This window comes from Ahaetulla prasina, chromosome 4 (assembly GCF_028640845.1).
Source record: "Ahaetulla prasina isolate Xishuangbanna chromosome 4, ASM2864084v1, whole genome shotgun sequence".
Taxonomy (NCBI): Eukaryota; Metazoa; Chordata; class Lepidosauria; order Squamata; family Colubridae; genus Ahaetulla; species Ahaetulla prasina.
In genome coordinates, this window is record NC_080542.1 from 137,800,625 (window position 1) to 137,824,699 (window position 24,075).

The 24,075-nt window shown below is 42.5% G+C and overlaps 1 protein-coding gene across 1 annotated transcript in view; it reads left to right on the forward strand.

Moving 5' to 3' along the window:
• The window catches only part of PTPRN2 (protein tyrosine phosphatase receptor type N2), a 925,005-nt gene that overhangs the window by 895,443 nt on the left and 5,487 nt on the right, over positions 1 to 24,075 (forward strand). Inside the window, exon 22 of the mRNA XM_058179748.1 lies at positions 23,762 to 23,835. Coding sequence (XP_058035731.1) covers positions 23,762 to 23,835 — 74 coding nt within the window. The remainder of the gene's footprint in view (positions 1 to 23,761; positions 23,836 to 24,075) is intronic.

Genomic DNA, 24,075 nt, shown 5'->3' on the forward strand with positions numbered 1-24,075 from the left:
TGAACCCTACAGATCAAAAACCTCTCCTGGATCACCCATCAATTACTGACAAAAGCTGTCTCTTCTACATGGAAACAGCAAGGAGAACAGACGTTTCCAAAAGTCCATTTCTCCAAATTTTCTCTCCATCTTCCAAAAAGAAAATAAATACATTTTATCTTATGCACAAATCTCCCAGAATTGCATCAGCAATATCTAATTTATTGCTGAAAAAAGTGAAAACGCTAAATGTGATTGTTCCTGAAAGTAAGAATTTTTAATGTGCTTATATATATTAATCATCTGGTTGGCTAGTGTGAATGTTGAAAACTTGAGAACGTCATTACTTAAACCTCATTTTTTGATGGTCTGCTTCCTCTGCATTTTTTCTTTGCAATTAAATTTTACTGATTCACAGGTTACCTAATTTGAAATAGTAATGATTTATAATTATATGTTATTGACTAGCAGTTGTTGTACTTGAGATTTTTCATACTAAGAAACAGCATTGTGGTGTATCTGATTTCACTTTTGTTCACATGTTGATCAAAAATATTGTTTGAGTAGTGTATGTAGAATTAATATTAATTTTAATTCATACAATGCATGGTCTTACTAGTTCCATGGGAATTATTCCAAAATGTACATAGTGGATATTTTAAAAATAAATGCTTTTTTGGAGGAAAAAAAAACAGGAAAACGCAATATAAACAACAAATCCAGCACATAATATTTGTCTTACAATCATGATCTTAACATAACATAACATAACATAACATCAGAGTTGGAAGGGACCTTGGAGGCCTTCTAGTCCAACCCCCTGCCCAGGCAGGAAACCCTATACCATCTCAGTCAGATGGTTATCCAACATTTTCTTAAAAATTTCCAGTGTTGGAGCATTCACAACTTCTGAAGGCAAGTCGTTCCACTTATTAATTGTTCTAACTGTCAGGAAATTTCTCCTTAGTTCTAAGTTGCTTCTTTCTTTGACCAGTTTCCACCCATTGCTTCTTGTTCTACCCTCAGGTGCTTTGGTGAACAGCCTGACTCCCTCTTCTTTGTGGCAGCCCCTAAGATATTGGAACACAGCTATCATGTCTCCCCTAGTCCTTCTTTTTGTTAAACTAGACATACCCAGTTCCTGCAACCGTTCTTCATATGTTTTATCCTCCAGTCCCTAATCATCTTTGTTGCTCTTCTCTGCACTCTTTCTAGAGTCTCAACATCTTTTTACATCGTGGCGACCAAAACTGGATGCAATATTCCAAGTGTGGCCTTACCAAGGCATTATAAAGTGGTACTAACACTTCACGTGATCTTGATTCTATCCTCTGTTTATGCAGCCCAGAACTGTGTTGGCTTTTTTAACAGCTGCTGCACACTGCTGGCTCATATCTAAATGGTTATCCACTAGGACTCCAAGATCCCTCTCACAGGTACTACTATTGAGCAAGGTACCACATATACGGTACTGGTGCATTTTGTTTTTTTGGCCTAAATGTAGAACCTTACTTTTTTCACTGTTGAATTTCATTTTGTTAGATAGCGCCCAATGTTCAAGTCTGTCAAGATCTTTCTGTAACTTGAGCCTATCTTCTGGAGTGTTGGCTATTCCTGCCAGCTTGGTGTCATCTGCAAATTTGATGAGTTCCCCATCTATCCCTCGTCCAAGTCATTGATGAAGATGTTGAAGAGTACTGGGCCTAAAACAGAGCCTTGGGGTACTCCACTGCATACTTCCCTCCATGTGGATGTAGTTCCGTTGAGGACTACACGTTGAGTGCGGTTGGTCAGCCAATTACGAATCCATCTGGTGGTGGTGCTGTCTAACCCACATTTTCTACTTTATCTAGTAGTAGGTTATGGTCTACTTTATCAAATGCTTTACTGAAGTCCAAGTAAATTATATCAACAGCATTCCTCTGGTCTACTAATTTTGTCATTTTGTCAAAGAATGCGATAAGATTAGTCTGGCATGATCTGATTTTGACAAACCCATGTTGCCTTTTGGTTATTACTTTGTTTGCTTCTAGGTGTTCGGTGATTCGTTGCTTGATTATCTTTTCCAGAATCTTCCCGGTATTGAGGTCAGACTGATAGGTCTGTAGTTTCCTGGATCTGTTTTTCCTTTTTGAAGATGGGAACTACATCAGCTCTTTTCCAGTCCTCTGGCAGCTCCCTGTGCTCCAGGATCTTTGAAAGATATAGTTCAGTGGTTCTGAGATCACGTCTGCCAGTTCCTTCAGAACCTTGGGGTGTAATCCATCCGGTCCTGGTGATTTGAACTCGTCTAGGGTAGACAGGTGTTCACTTACCATTTTCTTCCCTATTTTAACTTGTGTTTCTAATCTGTTTTTGTAGTGCTGTTTTTGATAGGTTGGATTGTTTTTCCTTTTGTGTAAAGACAGATGCAAAATATGAGTTAAGTAGATCTGCTTTCTCCTGTTGCTTGTCATCTTCTTGCCACTTTCTCCCAGCAATGGGCCAATTGTTTCCTTGACTTTTTCTTGTTTTTAACATGTTGGAAGAAGCTTTTTGTTATTTTTACTTTTGTCGCTAGCCTTTGTTCATTGTGAGCCTTAGCTTTCCTCACTTCATCTTTACAGGCTCGGCTGTTGCTGATATTCTGCCTTAGTTATTTGCCCCTCTTTCCACTTTTTATATTTGTCCTTTTGTCTTTCAATTTGTCAGATAGTTCTTTATGCATCCATGCTGGTTTCTTTTGAGATCTACTATTTTCTTCTTCATTGGTATTGTGTTAGACTGTGCTTTTATAATCTCACTTTTCAAAATTTCCCAAGCTTCTTGAGTTGTTTTCCCCTGAGGATTCTCATCCATTGAATCCTTCTCAAGCTCTCTCTAAGTTTATTGAAATTAGCTCTCTTAAAGTCCAAGACTCTAGTTTGACTTTGTTCTACTACTTGTATTTGCTTAATGTCGAATTCCAATATTGCGTGGTCACTTGCCCCAAGGTTCCTGTAGCTTCAACACCTTCTATCATTTCATCTCTGTTAGTGAGAATTAAGTCCAATATAGCTGATCCTTGTCGCCTTCTCTATTTTTGGGAAAAAAGTTGTCTGCTAGGTTTGTTAGGAACCTGTTGGATCTCCCACTTGGTGCAGAGTTTGTTTCCCAGTTGATGTCAGGGTAGTTAAAATCCCCCATTACTACTGTGATGTGCTTCCTACATACCTTAGTTAGCTGACTAGCAAAAGTTCATCTACTTCCTCTGTTTGGTTGGGTGGCCTATAGTATAGACCTATGGCAATATCGTTTTCACCCTTTTATATTGACCCAAATACATTCAAGATGATTTTCATCATTGTTGTGCTCTATTTCTGTAGAGATGTAGTTATTTCTTATATAGTGCAACTCCACCTCCTCTTTTATTTGGTCTATTTCTTTTAAATAATTTATATCCCTCTAGCTGTATGTTCCATTTGTCAGTTTCATCCCACCAAGTTTCCGTAATGGCAACAATATCATATCTCCCCTCATTTACTTGTATTTCTAATTCACCCTGTTTATTCCTCATACTCTGTGCATTGGTGTATAGACATTTGAGTCCATTTGGATTGATCTTGTGTTTACTGTCTACATAACCTGTGTTGACTGCCCCTACTTTCTTGCCACCTGTTGGTTTAGTGCACATGGTATGGCACTCACTGTTAAATGCTTGGTTTTGCTTGATAGCATGGTTGATAGTCTTACCCATACAGACATCTATGTTACATGCACTGATAACCCTTTTAGTTTTCGATTGCTGGGGACAGAAATTTTCTATATCAGTTAATTCTCTGTCCCCACTGTTCAGTTTAAATGTTTATCCAGAAAATCTGTGAATGTATTGCTGAGTAACTCAGTCCTTTCTTTGATGGATGCAATCCATCTCTTTGTACAATTTTTCATTGGACCAGTTGCAGACATCATGACTAATAAAACCAAAGCCTTCCCTTTTACACCACTCCTTTAGCCACACATTAAACTCCACTACACGCTGGCCTTTGCCTTTTTGTTCCTTATGTACTGGTAAAACCTCTGAAAAGTTAAGCCTACAACCTATGCTATTAAGTTCATACCCTAAGCTCTGGAAATCATTCTGCACAGAAAGCACATCCTTTTGGGACAGATCATTTGTGCCAAGATGTATAATAGCATCAACATCAGAATCCTTACTGGCATTCTTGACTATCTTAAGAATACGCCTCTTGTCTCTGCTGGCAGTAGCACCAGGTAGACACCTGACGTCTTTCAAAACCTCCATATCCTTTCCTAAATTTACATCCCTTACAATTGAATCTCCAATCAGAAGGTGGCTTCTCTTTTTGGATACCGTGCTCTTCTTGTGTGACCGATCTGTAATACTTGATACACACTTTTCCAAAGTAGGTTCACACTTTTCCAAAGTAAGTTATATAACTTACTATAAGTTATATAACTTATAGATCATGATCTGATGTGTAAAATCATGGAACTGCTTCACCAGTTCTACTGTCCTCAACTATCTCAAGTTATCCTTCTCTCTCAAGGAGCTCAACCATTTCCCCTTTTCCAGTGTTATATAGATCAGGGGTCTCCGACCTTAGCAAAGCTGGCTGAGGAATTCTGGGAGTTGAAGTCTACAAGTCTTAAAGTTGCCAAGGTTGGAAACCCCTTAATATAGATAACATGCATGACTAGATAATTGTATCATTTCTTTCTGTCTCCTCAGATTTCTTCTCCAAACCAATTTTTCTACAAAGCAAACCTTTCTAATGTTATTGCCTTCCTCTAACTAGTATTGAATTAATTATGATTTTAACTTTTATATTAATAATATGTATGTAGACTTAAAAATCAATAGCAAGTGCAGGAGAGCAACTTTTAAGGACTACATCACACAGTAAAAGGAAAGGTATACCGCATTCCCTCACCGTGCTGCCAAAAAAACATGCCAGAGTTGCTGTTTTATGTCCACATATTCAATTATATCATGACGATGAATGATAACTCTGGGTATGTCATCCAGAGACCGTCAGATGAAGAAATATCAGTACGGTTTTGATTTGTTTTGTTGACAGGATAACTGCTTTCTTTCTGATAAATGTATGTGAGAGGAATTCAGTAATATGAAAGAAAACATCTAGAAACTTTAGAAGATATTTTCTGCACGATAGACATTCATGTCTATATCCTTTCGTCTTGCCTAAATCTGTAGTGCATGTGGAACCAATGGATGCTTTTCTTCCAAGAATAATACAAGTGGAGTCAAGGATCATTTGTTTTTCATTGGGATGGCTACATTGAAGTCTTGACAAAGATTGTGTGTTTAGGTGAACCTACTATTGAATTCTGAAACACATTTATCATATGGTTGTTAATGATATATTTAGGGTGACATCATTTGACCCTAAATGCATGCATTTAAAGAGATGGGAAAATTATTTGCCTCCATTTCCCCTCTTTGTGGAATTTTAGAGTCAGCTTTTCAGAACAAGATCTTTGTTCTTGTTCTTATAAAATACTTCGCATATTGCGTATGTTGTGTTGTGTATGTATTGCATCCTGATCATTTTAAGAAATTTGGATGTCCAGTGCAAGCTTCTATTACAATTTTTAAGATGAATTCCTTTGAAATCAGGTGGTAAACTATATACTCCTCAAGGAATTTCTGAATTAAAAATAAGTATTTAGAAAAGATATGTAAGATTCAAAATCATAAAAACCACCTTATACTAAAATCCTATTTAAGAAATTGACCAATTCCTGATTTACTGGTAGGGTAGTTATAATAGAGATGATTTAGCTTCTAGGGAAAACCAGGTTTCACAGAAAAACAAAATCCTGTTAGCCCAATCTTTCACAGAGCTCCGTGAACCAATAGAACTTCAAAAGTCCCAATCTATCCACTGTCTAACATGGAGCTGCCTTAGTTAATAAATAATAATAAATTTATCCAAAACTGATTCTGGATAATGGATATCTTTATTATGAAACCATTTACTTTTTCATTGTGTCTGTGGGATGACAACTGAGTAATATCTCATTATCTAAATTATCTACAATATGGAATGTAGGAATAAATCAGCTTTCTGATCCAAGTGATCAATAGAAAATATTTGTTTAGGCACTTTTGATAAGTATTGAGAAACACTGCCCTTCAATCCTTATACTCTCTGCATCATCATCATCATCATTCTAGCCATTGTCTATTCACTGAAGGATGAAGGCCTCTTCCACAGATTTCCAACCAATATGGTCTTGAGCTTTTTTTTTTTTTTTTTTTTTTTGCCAATTGGGCCAATACTTGCTGAAGTCATCTATTCATCTTATTTTAGGTCTCTTTTGTGGATGCTTTTTATCAAATGCAAGCCATTCTATGACTACTATAGTCCACCTGCCGTCAGTTCTTGTTGCTGTGTGACCAGCCCATTTTCATTTCAATTCTTTTACTCTCTTGGTAACATTATATACTTTTGTTTGTTCTCTAATCCATGTGCAGGTCTTTTTATTTTTCTTGTAATGCCAAGCATGTATCATTCCATGGCTCTTTGTGCCACTCGTAGCGTCACAATTGTATCAGTTGTGATGTTAGTGTTCATGTTTCACTGGCGTATAGCACACAGTGATCGAAAACTTTTATCTTCAGGTTTAGGGGAGGTTGTTCTTGATAATTACGTTTAACTTGCCAAATGCCTTTCAACCACATTTAACTCTCTGCATATTGAACATTTATTGTGATCTCAGTATGTTTCCAATTTTGTTCTAATCCTAATCCAATTTCTAATTCTAATTCTCTAATTCTAATTTGATGCAGTAGACAAATTCTAATTCACTGTTTGTCTACTAGATCAAGTTTATAGATATAATCAGATATTATAATCCTACCTTCATCTTTTTAGTATTGAAGTATGGTGGTTGACCTTATTTTCAGTTCTAATATTATCACCTTGCTGTACATAGTAGCTAATGTTTCTTTTCCTCATAAGCAAGCCATGGAATTAATAGGCAAATAAAAAATGAACTAATCATTGCATACACTGAATTGCACATTCATTTTGAAAAAGGGTGTTTTAGATGTTTGGAACATTTGAATTTTAAGTGGTATTTTGTTCAGTCAAAATTAAACTTATTGGAGAGGGGGCAGCAAAGAAAAGATAAGCCACTTACATTAAACATTTGTAAAGCCCATTTGTGTCTTCAGTAATAAGAGGTACAATGAGAGCAATGAGAACAAGATTGGAAAATGTATACAATTTCTTACATAGAATAGTAAACAAGAAACATTTTCTAGCCTCATTCTTTTACCCACAAGAGAAGGATTGATTTTGTTGCAAGAGCTCTGAAGAATGCCATTTATTGACTCCATTGTAGCATGTAATGTCACATTCCATTTTAAGTGTGGGTTTAGTGCCATTCAATACAAGGTAAGTCATGTGAAACTGCCCAAAGAAAAGAGTGGAGGGTTTTTTGGATTGGATAGAGCCCCATTCTGTTCTTGACCTGCTCCCCTCTGCCATTGGGGGTGTGCACTCTGAAATCCCTGACCTGGGCTATGGGCAGTTTAAATGAAAGATCAAAGGGCAGAGCGGGCATCTCCCATCCTGCTGAGGTGGGCCTTTCCCAGGCTGTCACACTGTGAGGCAACCAAAGGTTTTGTTCTGCCAGGAATCTAGGCCCGGTCTGTGAGGCCTAGTCCTCCTTTGTCTGGCCTGAGAAGTTTGAGGCCCAGGTTAAGGATCCAGTGTTGTTCAAATGATCAAAGGCCTGAAGTCCAATCTTTCTTTCCATTTCCTTTTTTTAAAAGAATGAATTGCACAAGTATCAAAGAATAGCATTGCCATGGCTTTTCTTTGGTGCACCAGCTCTAGTCCTTCAGTATTGAACAAAAAAAAATGCAAGTGCACTTTGGTTTAAGCCCAGCTGTATTGCTAGCATCTCTGAACATGTTTTACAAAAAAACAAGGGGGGGGGAGGGAGTTAAGGATTAAGGTCTTTAGGTTTGTTTTGTTTAAAAAAGGTCTTTTAGGAGACGAAATTTAGAATAATTTGAGTTCCTGTTCCCTTCTCTGTTTTTTTAACAGGAGAAATAGTGCATTTCCAAATCAAACTAAATAGGGAACAATTAGCTTCAGTTGCTGGAAATTAGAAAGCAATCAAAATTCTTGGACTTATCAATGGTTTTTTAAAATATTTTATGAAATAGTGTTTCTTTTAAATATAATTTTAAATGCGTATGTCTGCTATAAAAATACTGACATTTAAAATTTTGATATAATTTTTCTTCAGAAAATAATGTTTTATAGTCTGGTTCCCATATGTTTAAGTAGTCACATTTTGAGAAAAGTTTTTATTTTTAACAAAAATCATTTTTGTAAAAAAAAGTCTCATTGAATTTAATTAAATTTAATTTTAAATAGACGTTTATAAAATTGCACTGTTAGAATTTCAGATTTTGTCAAGATTATAATTTTATGAAATTCAATTCCATCATTTCTCTTATGCTTATATAAATATGGTGAATATTCTTAACACTAATTTTAATTATAATTGTTTTTTCCTAATCCAATAATCCAGTCACATTGGAATATGTAGTGGTCCAAATTTAAGCTTCATTAGGGAATCTGAATTAGTAATATTGTGGCTGAAATCCCACTAATATACATGTGAAAAATCTATAGGCATTTTTTGAGCTTATGCTAAAAAGTGATTATGGATATATATTTTTACTTTAAAGATCCAATTTCTTGTTTATTGACAAATACCTCCTGAGACCTTGCCATTTTTCCATATTTTATCTGGCACTTCTGTATTGTTTCAGGGAAAATAAAGAGTTCAGATACTTTAAAAGGTATTAGTGACATATTATAGAGACCTAATTACAGAGAAGCATTTGAAGATTTTTTTTAACAACTGGAATTGTTGTACCTTTGCCTTCTAAACTTTGAATTTTAATTTTATTGATTTGCACACTTCAAATTCTATAGTGTATTAGAACCAAGTATATAACGGGGTTAGAGAAGTGAAATAGCTGAGGCCTTGCTTTCATATTTTTTTAAAAAAGCCATCTGAATATACAAAAATTCTATGCATAATGGCATTTTGAGAGCACTGATATAATCAAAAGATGTGTATTCACTGAAACATATATATTTTATTTTGCATACAAAAAATCTTATAGATTTGCAAACGTAGTCCACGAGTGGACTGACAAATTGTCAACTAGATATATCAGTTCCAGCACACTTTTAGTATAATGGTTTTTGAAATTTTTTTGTCAATTAATTAATGTAAGCCTTAAACCATATTCAGAGACAAACAATGAAGTTAGATATTGATTGTAGATGGTAAGCATGTATTTAAAAGAAATATGTATGATATTCAAGATCCTCGATATCACATAGCTTTCCTTGTTGAAACATACATATTTCACTAGCATGAATAAATAAAACAGTAGAAATGTTTGAAATATGCATTATCATCCAGCTTGCCTTATAGGTTCAGAATTCTTAAACATGTAAAATACAATTGAAAAGATTAGTTTTCTGGATATCATGACATACCTGAATCCTACTTAGATACTTTATCTGTTTCTTAGCAAGATTAGACATAACTACTGGAAGGGTAATTTAAAATGCACACAAGCTCACGTAAGCCTAGAAACCTCAAACATTATTATAGATAATGTAAGTAAAATGGAGGGAAAAAAGTGTAAAATTAAATAGAGCTGATGCTTTCTAATCAGTTCACTATCTTTTGCCATTATTTGTTTAATGATTGTTTTAAAAATTTGCTCAGTATTTTTCATACATTTAAGTATGGAGGGAGTGGTAGAGAACTTCAGCAAAAATATTTCTTTAATACTGAGGGAAGGAAGGAATTAATAGCAGAAATTTTGGAATTGTATTCAGATAAGCCTATTAATTGATGACAGATGGCTAATATATTTAGAATCTTAAAAATGCTTTCGAATAATTATGTGCTGTCAGTAGCTTGTGAGAGCAATCACTCTGAACCAATGAAGCAGTAACCAGTGGTTCACAATCTAGAGAGATGAATATGTAAAGGTTCCAGGGAAAAAAATTGCATGCAAAAAAACAGTTTATGGGCTGAATTAACAAAAACTAGCAATAAAAATTTTGTGCTGTCAGTTTTGAAGCAGCAGCTAAAGATTGGGAGAGGAAGCAAGTTTTTTCAGCATGTGTGGCTTACAGCTGCCTTACGAGGTCCACATGAGCATCAAATCAATCTCAGGATAGTCATCTGATTCTTAAAGTGATTACTATTGATTTACAAAATAACTCCATTATTTAATTAATGAAATACATTTGGGTCATTTATGACAGTAGCATAATTTTTAAATTATGAATATCTGTCTAATTATAGCTTGGCTTTTGTACACAGGATTCTTTTCCTATATTAATTGCCGTTGCAAAGGAAAAAGAATAATTGCATTCTACACAGCATGCATGTATATTTAAGTTTGACATTTGCAACCCCAAATCAGCCTGAATTACCAATGTTTACTGAATTCTCTAGCTTTACTGACTCTCCCATTTCATGATCTTTGGATGGATTTCCTTGTCTCGCTGAGCTCTTTAAGAGGTTGTGGATTGATAAAGAGGTAGTTGCAAGAACCAACAAAGAAATGTCATTGTTTATCAAAAAGCAAATTCTTTCATCATAAGAAATATATTTTTAAATTACTCATCTTTACAACATTGAATCTTTTAAAACACTCTGGAACTGCTGGAACAAGATTTGGATGCTATATAGTTTCATCACAGGGAAAGATGTTGGTATGTTTTATAGACATTAGTCAGAATGATAAAAGAGGTATCAGTTATCACCAAAAGTATATGCCATGTGAAATTTGAAGAAACTAATATTATTAGTTGATGGTTCTCCAAGGTTGATTGCTTTCATGAATTTCCTCCTACTTTGCCAGCAAAAATCAGCAAATGCTAATAATATCCAGACAACTTGTGGCCCTCCAGATGTTACTGAACTACAATTATGTTGCTCAATGATAATAATAATAATAATAATAATAATAATAATAATAATAATAATAATAATAATAATAATAATAATAATATTTTAATTTGTATACCGCCCTTCTCCCGAAGGACTCAGGGTGGTGAACAGGAAGATAAAATATAAATACACACAATAATTAAAAACATCCCTTAAAAAACTAATTTAAATGCCCAAAATGTTAAAAAACGTACTCCCCCGTAAAATCACAAAATTTTAAAAACCCATCCAATAAAAATAAAAATCAGGCTAGTCCAGCCATACGAAATAAATAAGTTTTAAGTTCGCGGCGAAAGGTCCTAAGGTCAGGTAATTGTCGAAGTCCGAGGGGAAGTTCGTTCCACAGGGTCGGAGCTTCCACAGAGAAGGCCCTCCCCCTGGGGGCCGCCAGTCGACACTGTTTGGCTGACGGCACCCTGAGAAGTCCCTCTCTGTGGGAACATACCAGACGATGGGAGATAGAAGCCGGCAGTAGACGGTCCCGTAGATAGCCCGGTCCTAAGCCATGGAGCGCTTTAAAGGTGGTAACCAATACCTTGAAGCGCACCCGGAAAACAACAGGTAGCCAGTGCAGTCTGCGCAGGATAGGTGTTATGTGGGAGCTCCGAGACGCTCCCTCAATAACCCGCGCAGTTCTGAACTAGCTGAAGTCTCCGGGTGCTCTTCAAGGGGAGCCCCATGTAGAGAGCATTGCAGTAGTCCAGGCGAGAGGTAACGAGAGCATGAGTGACTGTGCATAAGGCATCCCGGTCCAGGAAGGGACGCAACTGGCGGATCAGGCGAACCTGATAAAATGCTCTCCTGGAGACGGTCGCCAAATGGTCTTCAAAGGACAACCGACCATCCAGGAGCACGCCCAAGTTGCGTACCTTCTCCATCGGGGCCAATGATTCACCCCGACAGACAGCCGCATCTGCAGCTGACTGTACCGAGGTGCCGGCATCCACAGCCACTCCGTCTTGGAGGATTAAGTTTGAGCCTGTTCCTTCCCATCCAGACCCGTCGGCTTCCAGACACGGGACAGCACTTGACAGCTTCACTGGGGTGGCCGGGTGGAAAAGTACAGCTGGGTATCATCAGCGTACAGTTGGTATCTCACCCCAAAGCCACTGATGATCTCACCCAGCGGCTTCATATAGATGTTGAACAGGAGGGTGAGAGAATCGACCCCTGCGGCACCCACATGAGGCACCTTGAGTCGATCTCTGCCCCCTGTCAACACCGTCTGCGTCCGATCAGAGAGGTAGGAGGAGAACCACCGATAAGCGGTGCCTCCACTCCCAACCCCTCAACGGCGCAGCAGGATACCATGGTCGATGGTATCAAAAGCCGCTGAGAGGTCTAATAGGACCAGGGCAGAGGTAACCCCTATCCTGGCCTCCAGAGATCATCCACCAGTGCGACCAAAGCTGTCTCTGTACTGTATCCGGGCGGGCGGACTGGAGCAGGTCTAGATAGACAGCTTCATCCAGGTACTGGGGTAGCTGACATGCCACCACACTCTCTACAACCTTCGCCGTGGCGAAGATTGGAGACTGGCCGGTAGTTCCCTAAAACAGCTGGGTCCAGGGAAGGCTTCTTGAGGAGGGGTCTCACCACAGCCTCTTTCAAGGCCGCGGGAAAGACCCCCTCCCGCAAAGAAGCATTTGTAATTCCCTGGAGCCAGCCTCGTGCCACCTCCTGAGTAGCCAGTACTAACCAGGAGGGGCACGGATCCAGTAAACATGTGGTGGCGTTCAGCCTACCCAGCAACCTGTCCATGTCCTCGGGAGTCACAGGATCAAAGTCATCCCAAACCACCTCAACAAGACGGGCCTCAGAACCCTCGCCTGGATCTACCCAATTTTGATCCAATCCGTCCCGAAGCTGAACGATTTTGTCGTATAGATAACCGTTAAACTCCTCGGCACGCCCTTGTAGGGGGTCCTCCCGCCCCTCCTGTTGAAGGAGCGAGCGGGTCACCCGAAACAGGGCGGCCGGGCGGTTATCTGCCGACGCAATGAGGGAGGAAACGTAGGAACGCTTCGCAACCCTCATTGCCACTAGTGTTCTGTTTCCCTCCCCCTAATACTCCCAGCAAAGAGTCAGTCAGAGGCCTCCTTTTCTCCTTTTATTACATTGATACATGTCCTGGCCACGTCTACCCACGGGCCTGCCAAGTTTCTGGAGATAACGAGGAAATTATAGATAAGGCCAGAATTACTCACGAATAGATTCTTCCCTCCATTGAGACCGTTAGCTCGCGCCAATTCATTGCTTTGTCCAAGACAAAAAACCAGGAAGTCCCGCCTCCTATTTATAGTCTCTGCAGATGTCACTGCATGACAATTATGACTTGGCTTTGTCCCAACTCTTCCGCTGCTGCGCACGCCGATCACGTCTACGTAATCTTGCATCACTCCAAAACTGTTCTTGGGGCGTTGCCAAATCAGAAGGAGGCTCCCGAGAATCAGGCTTTGCCGGCCCCTCCTCCTCCCTTTGAGTGGGTGCCAGGGAGGGAAAGGGCTCAAGAGAAGCAGGGCTGGCCAGGTCTTCTCCCTCACTTTCTGAATCATCCGAGTCCAGGAGTCCGGGTCCAGGAACCTGGGTCACAACAACTAGGTAGGTCCTACTATAGGACCTAACTAGTGTCCGGTCAGCCTCAGAGCGGCTGGATCTCCAAGCACTCTCTAGGCGTCTTCTCCGGCGCTTCATCTCCCTCAGCTCCTCGGAGAACCAAGGAGCTAGTTGAGACCGACACCGGGTCAGAGGCCGCAAAGGCACGACACGGTCCAAAGCTCCAGCCGCGGCCCGTTCCCAGGCCACAACTAGCTCTTCAGTCGAGTTATGGGCCAGGTGCTCGGGAAACGGCCCAAGCTCCGTCAGGAACCTCTCCGGGTCATCAGGCACCTGGGACGGAACCAGCGCATTGGTTCCGTCTCCCTGCGGTGGTGGGTAGCGGTCAGAAAGTCTAGACGAAGGAGAAAATGATCTGACCATGACAAAGGTTCAACAACTAAATCATTTAAAACCAGATCATTAGACCACTGGCCAGAGATAAAAATCAGGTCTAGGGTACCTCCCCCGACGTGGGTAGGGCCGTCAATTAACTGAATCAGGTCCATGGCCGTCATGGAAGCCATGAACTCCTGAGCTGCCGAGGATGCTACGCCGGCTGATGGCAAATTGAAATCCCCCATGACCAACAGTCTGGGGGTTTCAACTGCCAACCCGGCCAGCAACTCCAACAGCTCAGGCAGGGCTGTAGTCACGCAGCAAGGAGCCAGGTACGTGATCAACAAGCCCACCTGAGTTCTACGACCCCACTTCACGAAGAGGGATTCACACCCAGCTATCTGAGGCACAGTGGTTTCCCTCGGTTCAAGACTCTCCTTAATGATAGCCGCCACCCCTCCACCCCTACCCTGGGCCTCGGCTGATGGGATGCTCGGAAGCCTGGTGGGCACATCTCCACTAGGGGGACCCCCCCTTCGGTGCCCAGCCAGGTCTCCGTGTCGCATAATGTCCGCGGTCCCTCCCTGAATAAGATCTGAAATCAGGGGGGCTTTATTAACCGCGGACCTGGCATTACATAACATCAGCCGGAGGCCCAGGTCCCGATTACTCTGGCCACTCGGGTCACGGGAAATTTCTGGGGGGCCGGAGCACGCAATCGCTCGTAAACAGCGAGGGCGAGCCCCCGCGACCTGATGTGGGCCCCCCTTCCGTCATATCTGCCTCTCCCACTTACCGTAGTAATAGCTCGACCCTGACAAACTGGAACGACACCCCTCGCCATAACCCCAGGACCTATTAAGTTACCACCGCGAACACATGGTGGACCTAGCCCCCTCCCTGATGGGTTTTCCCCCCCACCCATCCACCCCCCCATTAAAATTCCCATTAAAACTCCCCTTAAAAAAACAGTTTAAACAATTAATTAAAAATCCCCTAAGTCTCCTATTTTTGGCATGCCACCTCTCGGGGTTCCAAAACCCGTCCTCAAGATGGGCCCTCGATAGTGTAGGGGGCCAAACCTGCGAGAGAGGGGAATCTCGCAGGGCAAGAAGGTCAGCCGCTGTAAATGTCCGCATACTAAGAGTCCGGCAAACAAGCCCATCCTGGACCAATCAAGATGATAATTGATAATTCCGGCAATTCGGGTAAGCACAGTTGAGGAATAGTTCTTGGGCGTTGCCAAATCAGAAGGAGGCTCCGAGAATCAGGCTTTGCCGGCCCTCCTCCTCCCTTTGAGTGGGTGCCAGGGAGGAAAGGGCTCAAGAGAAGCAGGGCTGGCCAGGTCTTCTCCTCACTTTCTGAATCATCCGAGTCCAGGAGTCCGGGTCCAGGGAAGGCTTCTTGAGGAGGGGTCTCACCACCGCCTCTTTCAAGGCCGCGGGAAAGACCCCCTCCCACAAAGAAGCATTTGTAATCCCCTGAAGCCAGCCTCGTGTCACCTCCTGAGTATCCAATACTAACCAGGAGGGGCACGGATCCAGTATACATGTGGTGGCGTTCAGCCTACCCAGCAACCTGTCCATGTCCTCGGGAGTCACAGGATCAAAGTCATCCCAAACCACCTCAACAAGACGGGCCTCAGAACCCTCGCCTGGATCTACCCAATTTTGATCCAATCCGTCCTGAAGCTGAACGATTTTGTTGTGTAGATAACCGTTAAACTCCTCGGCACGCCCTTGTAGGGGGTCCTCCCGCCCCTCCTGTTGAAGGAGCGAGCGGGTCACCCAGCAGCTTCATATAGATGTTGAACAGGAGGGTGAGAGAATCGACCCCTGCGGCACCCACATGAGGCACCTTGGGTCGATCTCTGCCCCCTGTCAACACCGTCTGCGTCCGATCAGAGGTAGGAGGAGAACCACCGATAGCGGTGCCTCCACTCCCAACCCCTCCAACCGGCGCAGCAGGATACCATGGTCGATGGTATCAAAAGCCGCTGAGAGGTCTAATAGGACCAGGGCAGAGGTAACCCCTATCCTGGCCTCCAGAGATCATCCACCAGTGCGACCAAAGCTGTCTCCGTACTGTATCCGGGCGGGCGGACTGGAGCAGGTCTAGATAGACAGCTTCATCCAGGTACTGGGGTAGCTGACATGCCACCACACTCTCTACAACCTTCGCCGTGGCGAAGATTGGAGACTGGCGATAGTTCCTAAAACAGCTGGGTCCAGGAAGGCTTCTTGAGGAGGGTCTCACCACAGCCTCTTTCAAGGCCGCGGAAAGACCCCTCCCGCAGAGAAGCATTTGTAATCCCCTGGAGCCAGCCTCGTGTCACCTCCTGAGTAGCCAGTACTAACCAGGAGAGGCACGGATCCAGTAAACATGTGGTGGCGGTCAGCCTACCCAGCAACCTGTCCATGTCCTCGGGAGTCACAGGATCAAAGTCATCCCAAACCACCTCAACAAGTCGGGCCTCAGAACCCTCGCCTGGATCTACCCAATCTTGATCCAATCCGTCCGAAGCTGAGCGATTTTGTCGTATAGATAACCGTTAAACTCCTCGGCACGCCCTTGTAGGGGTCCTCCGCCCCTCCTGTTGAAGGAGCGAGCGGGTCACCCAGCAGCTTCATATAGATGTTGAACAGGAGGGTGAGAGAATCGACCCCTGCGGCACCCACATGAGGCACCTTGGGTCGATCTCTGCCCCCTGTCAACACCGTCTGCGTCCGATCAGAGAGGTAGGAGGAGAACCACCGATAAGCGGTGCCTCCACTCCCAACCCCTCCAACCGGCGCAGCAGGATACCATGGTCGATGGTATCAAAAGCCGCTGAGAGGTCTAATAGGACCAGGGCAGAGGTAACCCCTATCCTGGCCTCCAGAGATCATCCACCTGGGGCGGAACCAGCGCATTGGTTCCGTCTCCCTGCAGTGGTGGGTAGCGGTCAGAAAGTCTAGGCGAAGGAGAAAATGATCTGACCATGACAAAGGTTCAACAACTAAATCATTTAAAACCAGATCATTAGACCACTGGCCAGAGATAAAAATCAGGTCTAGGGTACCTCCCCCGACGTGGGTAGGGCCGTCAATTAACTGAATCAGGTCCATGGCCGTCATGGAAGCCATGAACTCCTGAGCTGCCGAGGATGCTACGCCGGCTGATGGCAAATTGAAATCCCCCATGACCAACAGTCTGGGGGTTTCAACTGCCAACCCGGCCAGCAACTCCAACAGCTCAGGCAGGGCTGTAGTCACGCAGCAAGGAGCCAGGTACGTGATCAACAAGCCCACCTGAGTTCTACGACCCCACTTCACGAAGAGGGATTCACACCCAGCTATCTGAGGCACAGTGGTTTCCCTCGGTTCAAGACTCTCCTTAATGATAGCCGCCACCCCTCCACCCCTACCCTGGGCCTCGGCTGATGGAATGCTCGGAAGCCTGGTGGGCACATCTCCACTAGGGGGACCCCCCCTTCGGTGCCCAGCCAGGTCTCCGTAATGCGCATAATGTCCGCGGTCCCTTCCTGAATAAGATCTGAAATCAGGGGGGCTTTATTAACCGCGGACCTGGCATTACATAACATCAGCCGGAGGCCCAGGTCCCAATTACTCTGGCCACTCGGGTCACGGGAAATTTCTGGGGGGCCGGAGCACGCAATCGCTCGTAAACAGCGAGGGCGAGCCCCCGAGACCTGATGTGGCCCCCCCTTCCGTCATATCTGCCTCTCCCACTTACCGTAGTAATAGCTCGACCCTGACAAACTGGAACGACACCCCTCGCCATAACCCCAGGACCTATTAAGTTACCACCGCGAACACATGGTGGACCTAGCCCCCTCCCTGATGGGTTTTCCCCCCCACCCATCCACCCCCCCATTAAAATTCCCATTAAAACTCCCCTTAAAAAAACGGTTAAAACAATTAATTAAAAATCCCCTAAGTCTCCTATTTTTGGCATGCCACCTCTCGGGGTTCCAAAACCCGTCCTCAAGATGGGCCCTCGATAGTGTAGGGGGCCAAACCTGCGAGAGAGGGGAATCTCGCAGGGCAAGAAGGTCAGCCGCTGTAAATGTCCGCATACTAAGAGTCCGGCAAACAAGCCCATCCTGGACCAATCAAGATGATAATTGATAATTCCGGCAATTCCGGGTAAGCACAGTTGAGGAATAGTTCTTGGGCGGTAGATGAATAACACCGCCATAATTCAGTCAGTTTCACCAACCCCTCATTTACAGTCCCGAGGGGTGGTTAAAGAAGGAAGGGGGAAGCTGTTACACTGTTAGGCCAGGGGCATCCACTAGGCAAGGTCGCTCAGCCGCTAAGCCATGTCTCTCCCAAAGTCCGCGGGGGGAGCAGGGTCTTAAAAAGGTCCCCCCCCTGCAGGCGGTCCATAGACGTCCTTTAGGTGGTAAAGATGATAGAGAGGACGTCCACTAGGCCCGAGGACAGCCTCCAGATGATACCAGCAAGGCGTCCATCGGGCCCACCTGCACTCTCCAAATTAGGCCGCCCAGCTGGCCTGGCCGCCAGGCCGCTGGAATAGGCCGCTGGAATAGGCCGCTGGAATAGGCCACTCACCCGCTGGGCCCGCTGGGCCACACCACCGGCTCCGACCCCCAGGCCAGTTCGCCGGGCCCAGCGGCCCACCGTCGGGCCAGGCCATCTCCAGACCGGTCAGGCCAGGCCAGGCCAGGCCGCCGCTACCGCCGTTGCCGCCGCTGAAGACCATACTGCTGGGGGGGAGAGAGCTCCAGGCTCCTCCCAAGGGAACGCCGAGCCAGCCGCCGCCGCCACCGCCACCACCGGCGGGGAAAACCAGGCCAGGCCGCCATCCCCGACGATGGTCTGTCGCTGGTGGGAGAGAGCTCCGGGGCCCTCCCCAAGGCCATGCGAAGCCCGGTCGCCGCCACCGCCGCCGAAAAGTCCAGAATCCAGAAAGAGCCCGGCCGTGGCCGCCGCCGCTGGATAAGGCCGGGCCATCGCCGTTGGGGGCTCTCCCCGAGGCCATGCAACGCCTGGCTGCCGCCACCGCCGCCGGAGAATCCAAAGAAGCCCGGCCGCGGCAGCCGCCGCTGGAGAAGGCCGGGCCATCACCGTTGGGGGCTCTCCCCGAGGCTATGCGACGCCCGGCTGCCGCCACCGCCGCCGGAGAATCTAAAGAAGCCCGGCCGCGGCAGCCGCCGCTGGAAAACACCAGGCCATCGCCGTTGGGGGGAGAGCGCTCCGGGGCGCCTCCTGAAGCAACCCGGAGCCGCCCAGCCCCAATCTACCCCTCCCCTGACTGAGCACACTGCCCTCTATCCGGGCGGGGGGTCCAAGTTCCCAAAAGACCCCCCCAAGCCCGGTCAGGTCCAGAAGAGGCCCGTCGCCGCATCTCCCGTTCAGTGGTGCGGCGCCATCTTGGACATGCGTACAAAATGCGTATTGGCAGCTCACAATTGGACATGCCAGCCAGAGCTGCCAACGTTGTCATTCAAGAACATCTGAAGAATCATAGACTTATCCATCCCCAGTCTGCAACATATGCATACCTCATGCATCAACTGGAAAAATAACACATTTTAAAATATGTTTATTTCTTGATTCTGAAATGTAGAGTTATCCAGAATTAATAAAACCTTATTGAAGGGAGAAGTAAATCCCTGTGAGAATTACAAATAAGATGGGGAGAGAGAATAAGACTGAGCAGAAATTACTGCTCCCCAACAGCATAGACTACTTGCAATTAGGAGCAAGCCAAAATATCATTAAGATTTGCTTGGCTTAGGAGACGGGAATGTGCCAGAGCAGTTGAGGAAAGATGCTGAAAGCTTAGAGGTGACACTAACTGTGGGCTCTGTTGTTGAGCCATGCCATTTAACTAAACAGCTTTAATGAACCTTCACATTATAGTCCTTCCCAAATTTACTTACTGTATTTTTCGGAGTATAAGATGCACCAGAATATAAGACGCACCTTAGTTTTTGGGGAGGAAAACAAGAAAAAAGGGCTTTTTTTCTAAAGCTTTCAGAGACTTCTTTTCTGAAGCTCTGTTTTGGAGGCTTTTTCTGAAGGACTATATGTACTCTGTTCAATCTCCTTTCTTTAGTGTTGATATATAGATTAACCTCTTCCGATCTGTTGGTTATTGTGTCATTCTCCAGATAAGACTTTCAGAGGCTTTTTTTCTGAAGCTTCTTTCAGAGGCTTTTTTCAGCCTCTGAAATCTCCATTTGTGAGGCTGGGTGGGGCTACATTTGGCGTATAAGATGCACCCCACTCTTTTTGGGGGGGGGAAGGTGCGTCTTATACTCCAAAAAATACAATATATTGCAAAACAAACTAAACATCAACATTAATCAAACCTGGGGTTAATAAAACAGAAAAGGGACATAGAAAACGAATGAATCTTTAGGTCTTTCATAAACATTGGTAATGTTATGCTTGATGAACCAAAGTATTATAATGCTTTCATAATGATCTTTCCTAATTTCCAACAGCCCTCCTTCTATAGCATCTTCCTTACAGTTTATGAACATCTTTTTTTTTTCTTTTTGCATAAAGCCAGGTATCCTCCATTGTCTTCTAAATTTCATTTTCTTATTTAAAGCAAGTGGGTAGGTATGTGGATGGAATGAATTTCTACACTCTATTACAGTAAGCTTTTGTTACATATGTCCATGTATGCTGAAAATGTGCTTTACAACAGAGACCTTAAGAGAAAGAAATTGTTGCAGATGTATTTATGTAACAACACATTCTTCCTCCTATGCTGACCAAAACATTGTTTTTGTTAACTCATTATACTTGGCTTCCAAAGACAGCTTGAATTGTTGCTTGTCATAGGCACATCGGGGGAAAAATAACAGTTAATTGGATGATAAGTAGCTTTTTTGGGATCTATCATTATTTCAACCAGTCATGGGTTGAGGACTACCTGTATGCCTATCCCCAAGGTAGGAGAGCCAGAAAAAGATGAAAAGGGTCAAATGGGATTCAGTGTGATAAATAACATGCAGTTCACACCCCAAAAAGTTTGTTGATCAGTGATGCCTTCTGCGTTACTTTCTTCAACAGCATAAGCAAAAGTGAATCAGTTTGACGGCATTAGTCCTGCCTGTCAGAAGCCCATTAGGATGTCTTCTTTGATCTTGCATATTTGGTCCAAATCATATTCGACCTGTAAATTGCTTAACGGGGTTATGCATTAACATTTGTTCTAGGGAAAAATATATTGCATCAAGGTGATCTAATAATCCATCAATCTTTCTTCTATGACATCTCTCTCCTACATTGTTTTCTACTTTATGGGGCATCCATACTATGTAAAATACTATTTAGCAAGTCAGATTTGCTACTTGCCATTCAAACAACTACATAAAGTGTTAAGAGACTGAGGTCTTTTCAGTTGAACTGCTACTCTCTGTTTCCAGATAAAGAGTAACCATTCTCTGAAGGTAGTTTTCCATTGTTTCTAAGAAAGTTTTATTCTGCTTTCAAAGAACCAAGCTGGCATAAAATGATCAGGTAGATGACAGTGTCATGCTAACTAACAGGATATCTGAATCAGGATACTTGATGCTCATTTTGTTCTTTTTTAATTTACATTTTTGATAATAGGGCATCAGAAACTTCCTAAATATAAGAAGAGTCCTGCTGGATCAGGCAATAGGCCCATCTAATGCAGCATATTGGATCATACAGTGACCCACTTAATGCATTTGGGGAAAATAAACGCTAGATTTAGATGATAGATACTTGCCATTGTTACTTCCCTGTAACTACTATTTGTGGCAGCAGTAAACAGCAGTCAAAATCCGGAGTCATTGGTATACTCTTCCATCAAATCTTTCCAATTCTCTTTTAAAATCATCCAAATTGGCTGTCATTATCACAGCTATTGGCAGCAAATTTCACAGTTTTAACTAGGTATGCAATGTAGTAAAAACATTTCCTTCTGCCAGTCTTGAATCTCCCTCCTGAGTAAGTTGATTGAAAAATATATAGTTGAGACGTATCCAGCAACTTCTGGAGAAAAATAACTTTTGAGATCATCAGGTTAGTATTCTACATTTGGCTTTTTGTAAAATAAGTACATGAGTCTTTCTTCGCATTCTCATCGAAGTTGTTAGATAAGGTACTTCTGTAAATTAACTTTATGTTAGTGTGTTATTGAAAATTTTGAATCATTTGGCATGTATAATTCCTGCCCTTTATGATTATTGCTATGGGTAGTTAGATGTATTTTTCCTCTTTAGGAGACAAAGGCGTTCTCTTACCCGCTCTCTGGAAGGTGTTTTATTTGCCATTCAGTCAAAATTAGACCATAAAATTATATATTGAGGTTTTTAGTTGACTCTGTAAGAGTGGTAGCATGTATAAACTCTTTAAAACATTATAAACCTTAATATTTTATGAATTCTGATAATCGATAGGACTTAACTTCATGATAATCCTATAATTGATAGTACTTGTTTGGGCTTGGAAGCTAAGCGGAGTCGCGTCTGATTAGTAATTGAATAGGAGACCTTCAGGAAGCTCTGGACCAAACTGGGAAGTTCAAAAAACATCCTGGAAGAAAGCAATCATCAATAGGTGGATGTATTATCAAATTACCAGGATTCATGTTCCAATTGAAAGAGATTGAAATACATGTTTGTATTTTCAATTACACTCAATTTTAATGGTGATTTAGGCTTGTATTAACCATCTCTACTGTTGAACCACCATTTTCTATCTGAAAAAGAATTTCTGTCTAGGAAACATTGTTTTACATGTTATTATAGATGAAAGATTGCTTCCATTAATACCTCTAATGTGGGAGGGGAAATATCAGCCCTGCAAATCAGCTTATATATTTGCTTTGAAGTTAACTGTCATTTTGTCGTGACTGACCTGAATAGTTAGTGCTTTGGAAGCAGTTCTCTACTGCAGACTTTTTCCTCCCACTGAATTGTTTAGTCTGTGAAGGTGAACATAATAGTAGAGTTCAGGTGACTTAATCCATTTCTTAGTGATCCAGTTTCAACATGTATCTATATTAGCTGTTACATTACTACAAAGTAAGTCTTCAACTTATGGCCCATAAAACACTTAAGGCCACCGTAAAACACCACGCTGCACCCACCCCCACAGTCAAGTGATTCCTCTCCACCTGACCCCCAGACAACTAGCTAGTAGTTATACTTTATATAGAGCTGGTGAATGTGATTATTGTCCCGCTTCTTACTTTCCCCATCACAGTCCTGAACAATTGTTTTTCAAATATAGATATATTTTTTTGTTTACTATGATGGTTTATTTATTTAAAATGAAAGTAATGGAATGTTTCAGACAGAATTTTTTTGAATGTCTCCTTCACATTTTCAGATGTTATGCACATGGAAATTAAACAAGAACACAATGATAAATAGACTGAACTAACTAACAGTAGCCATTAAAGAATCACCCCAATATATGGATGCCAAAGAAAGTGAAAATCAGATATTAGTAAATCATACAGATAGTGTGTCAAGTATGAAAATCAAAACACCTTGCAATTTTTAAATCTTTTTTTTTATGCTATCAAATACATATTCACTTATAAACAGCAATAATTAAAGATATTCCTTCTAGGAAATAGTTTTCAATATAATTATTGTTTTAAAAATAGCTAATAGTAAGAAAAGCTACCCTTGGATTTTCTCCCTTACTTTATGAACGCCAATTTCATGAGCCTGCCAAGTCTGCTAAGTGATATTTTACTAGGCTATAAGCCCAAAGAGAATCAAGTAGAAGGTTGACAGATGCAGCATGTGTGATTATTGCTTTAAACACATCCCAACTGATATTTCTGGTTTTTTCAAACTTTGCAGGTGCTAAGGAAATTGATATTGCTGCTACTCTGGAGCATTTGAGAGATCAAAGACCTGGAATGGTCCAGACAAAGGTACAGTCATTTCGATTTTAAATACTAATTCATGAATTCTATATATTGTTATTTGGGAATAAGTATAATTAAATTATATATGATTAAACATATGTAGACTTTTTTAATAATGTAAACAAACCCATTCTTAGTTTTTGTAAAAAAAGTTATTGTTGTTAATATGAAATTACCATATTTTTCAGTGTATAAGATGCACATATCCCCCTCCCCCCCAAAAAAAGTGGGTGGAAATGTCTGTGT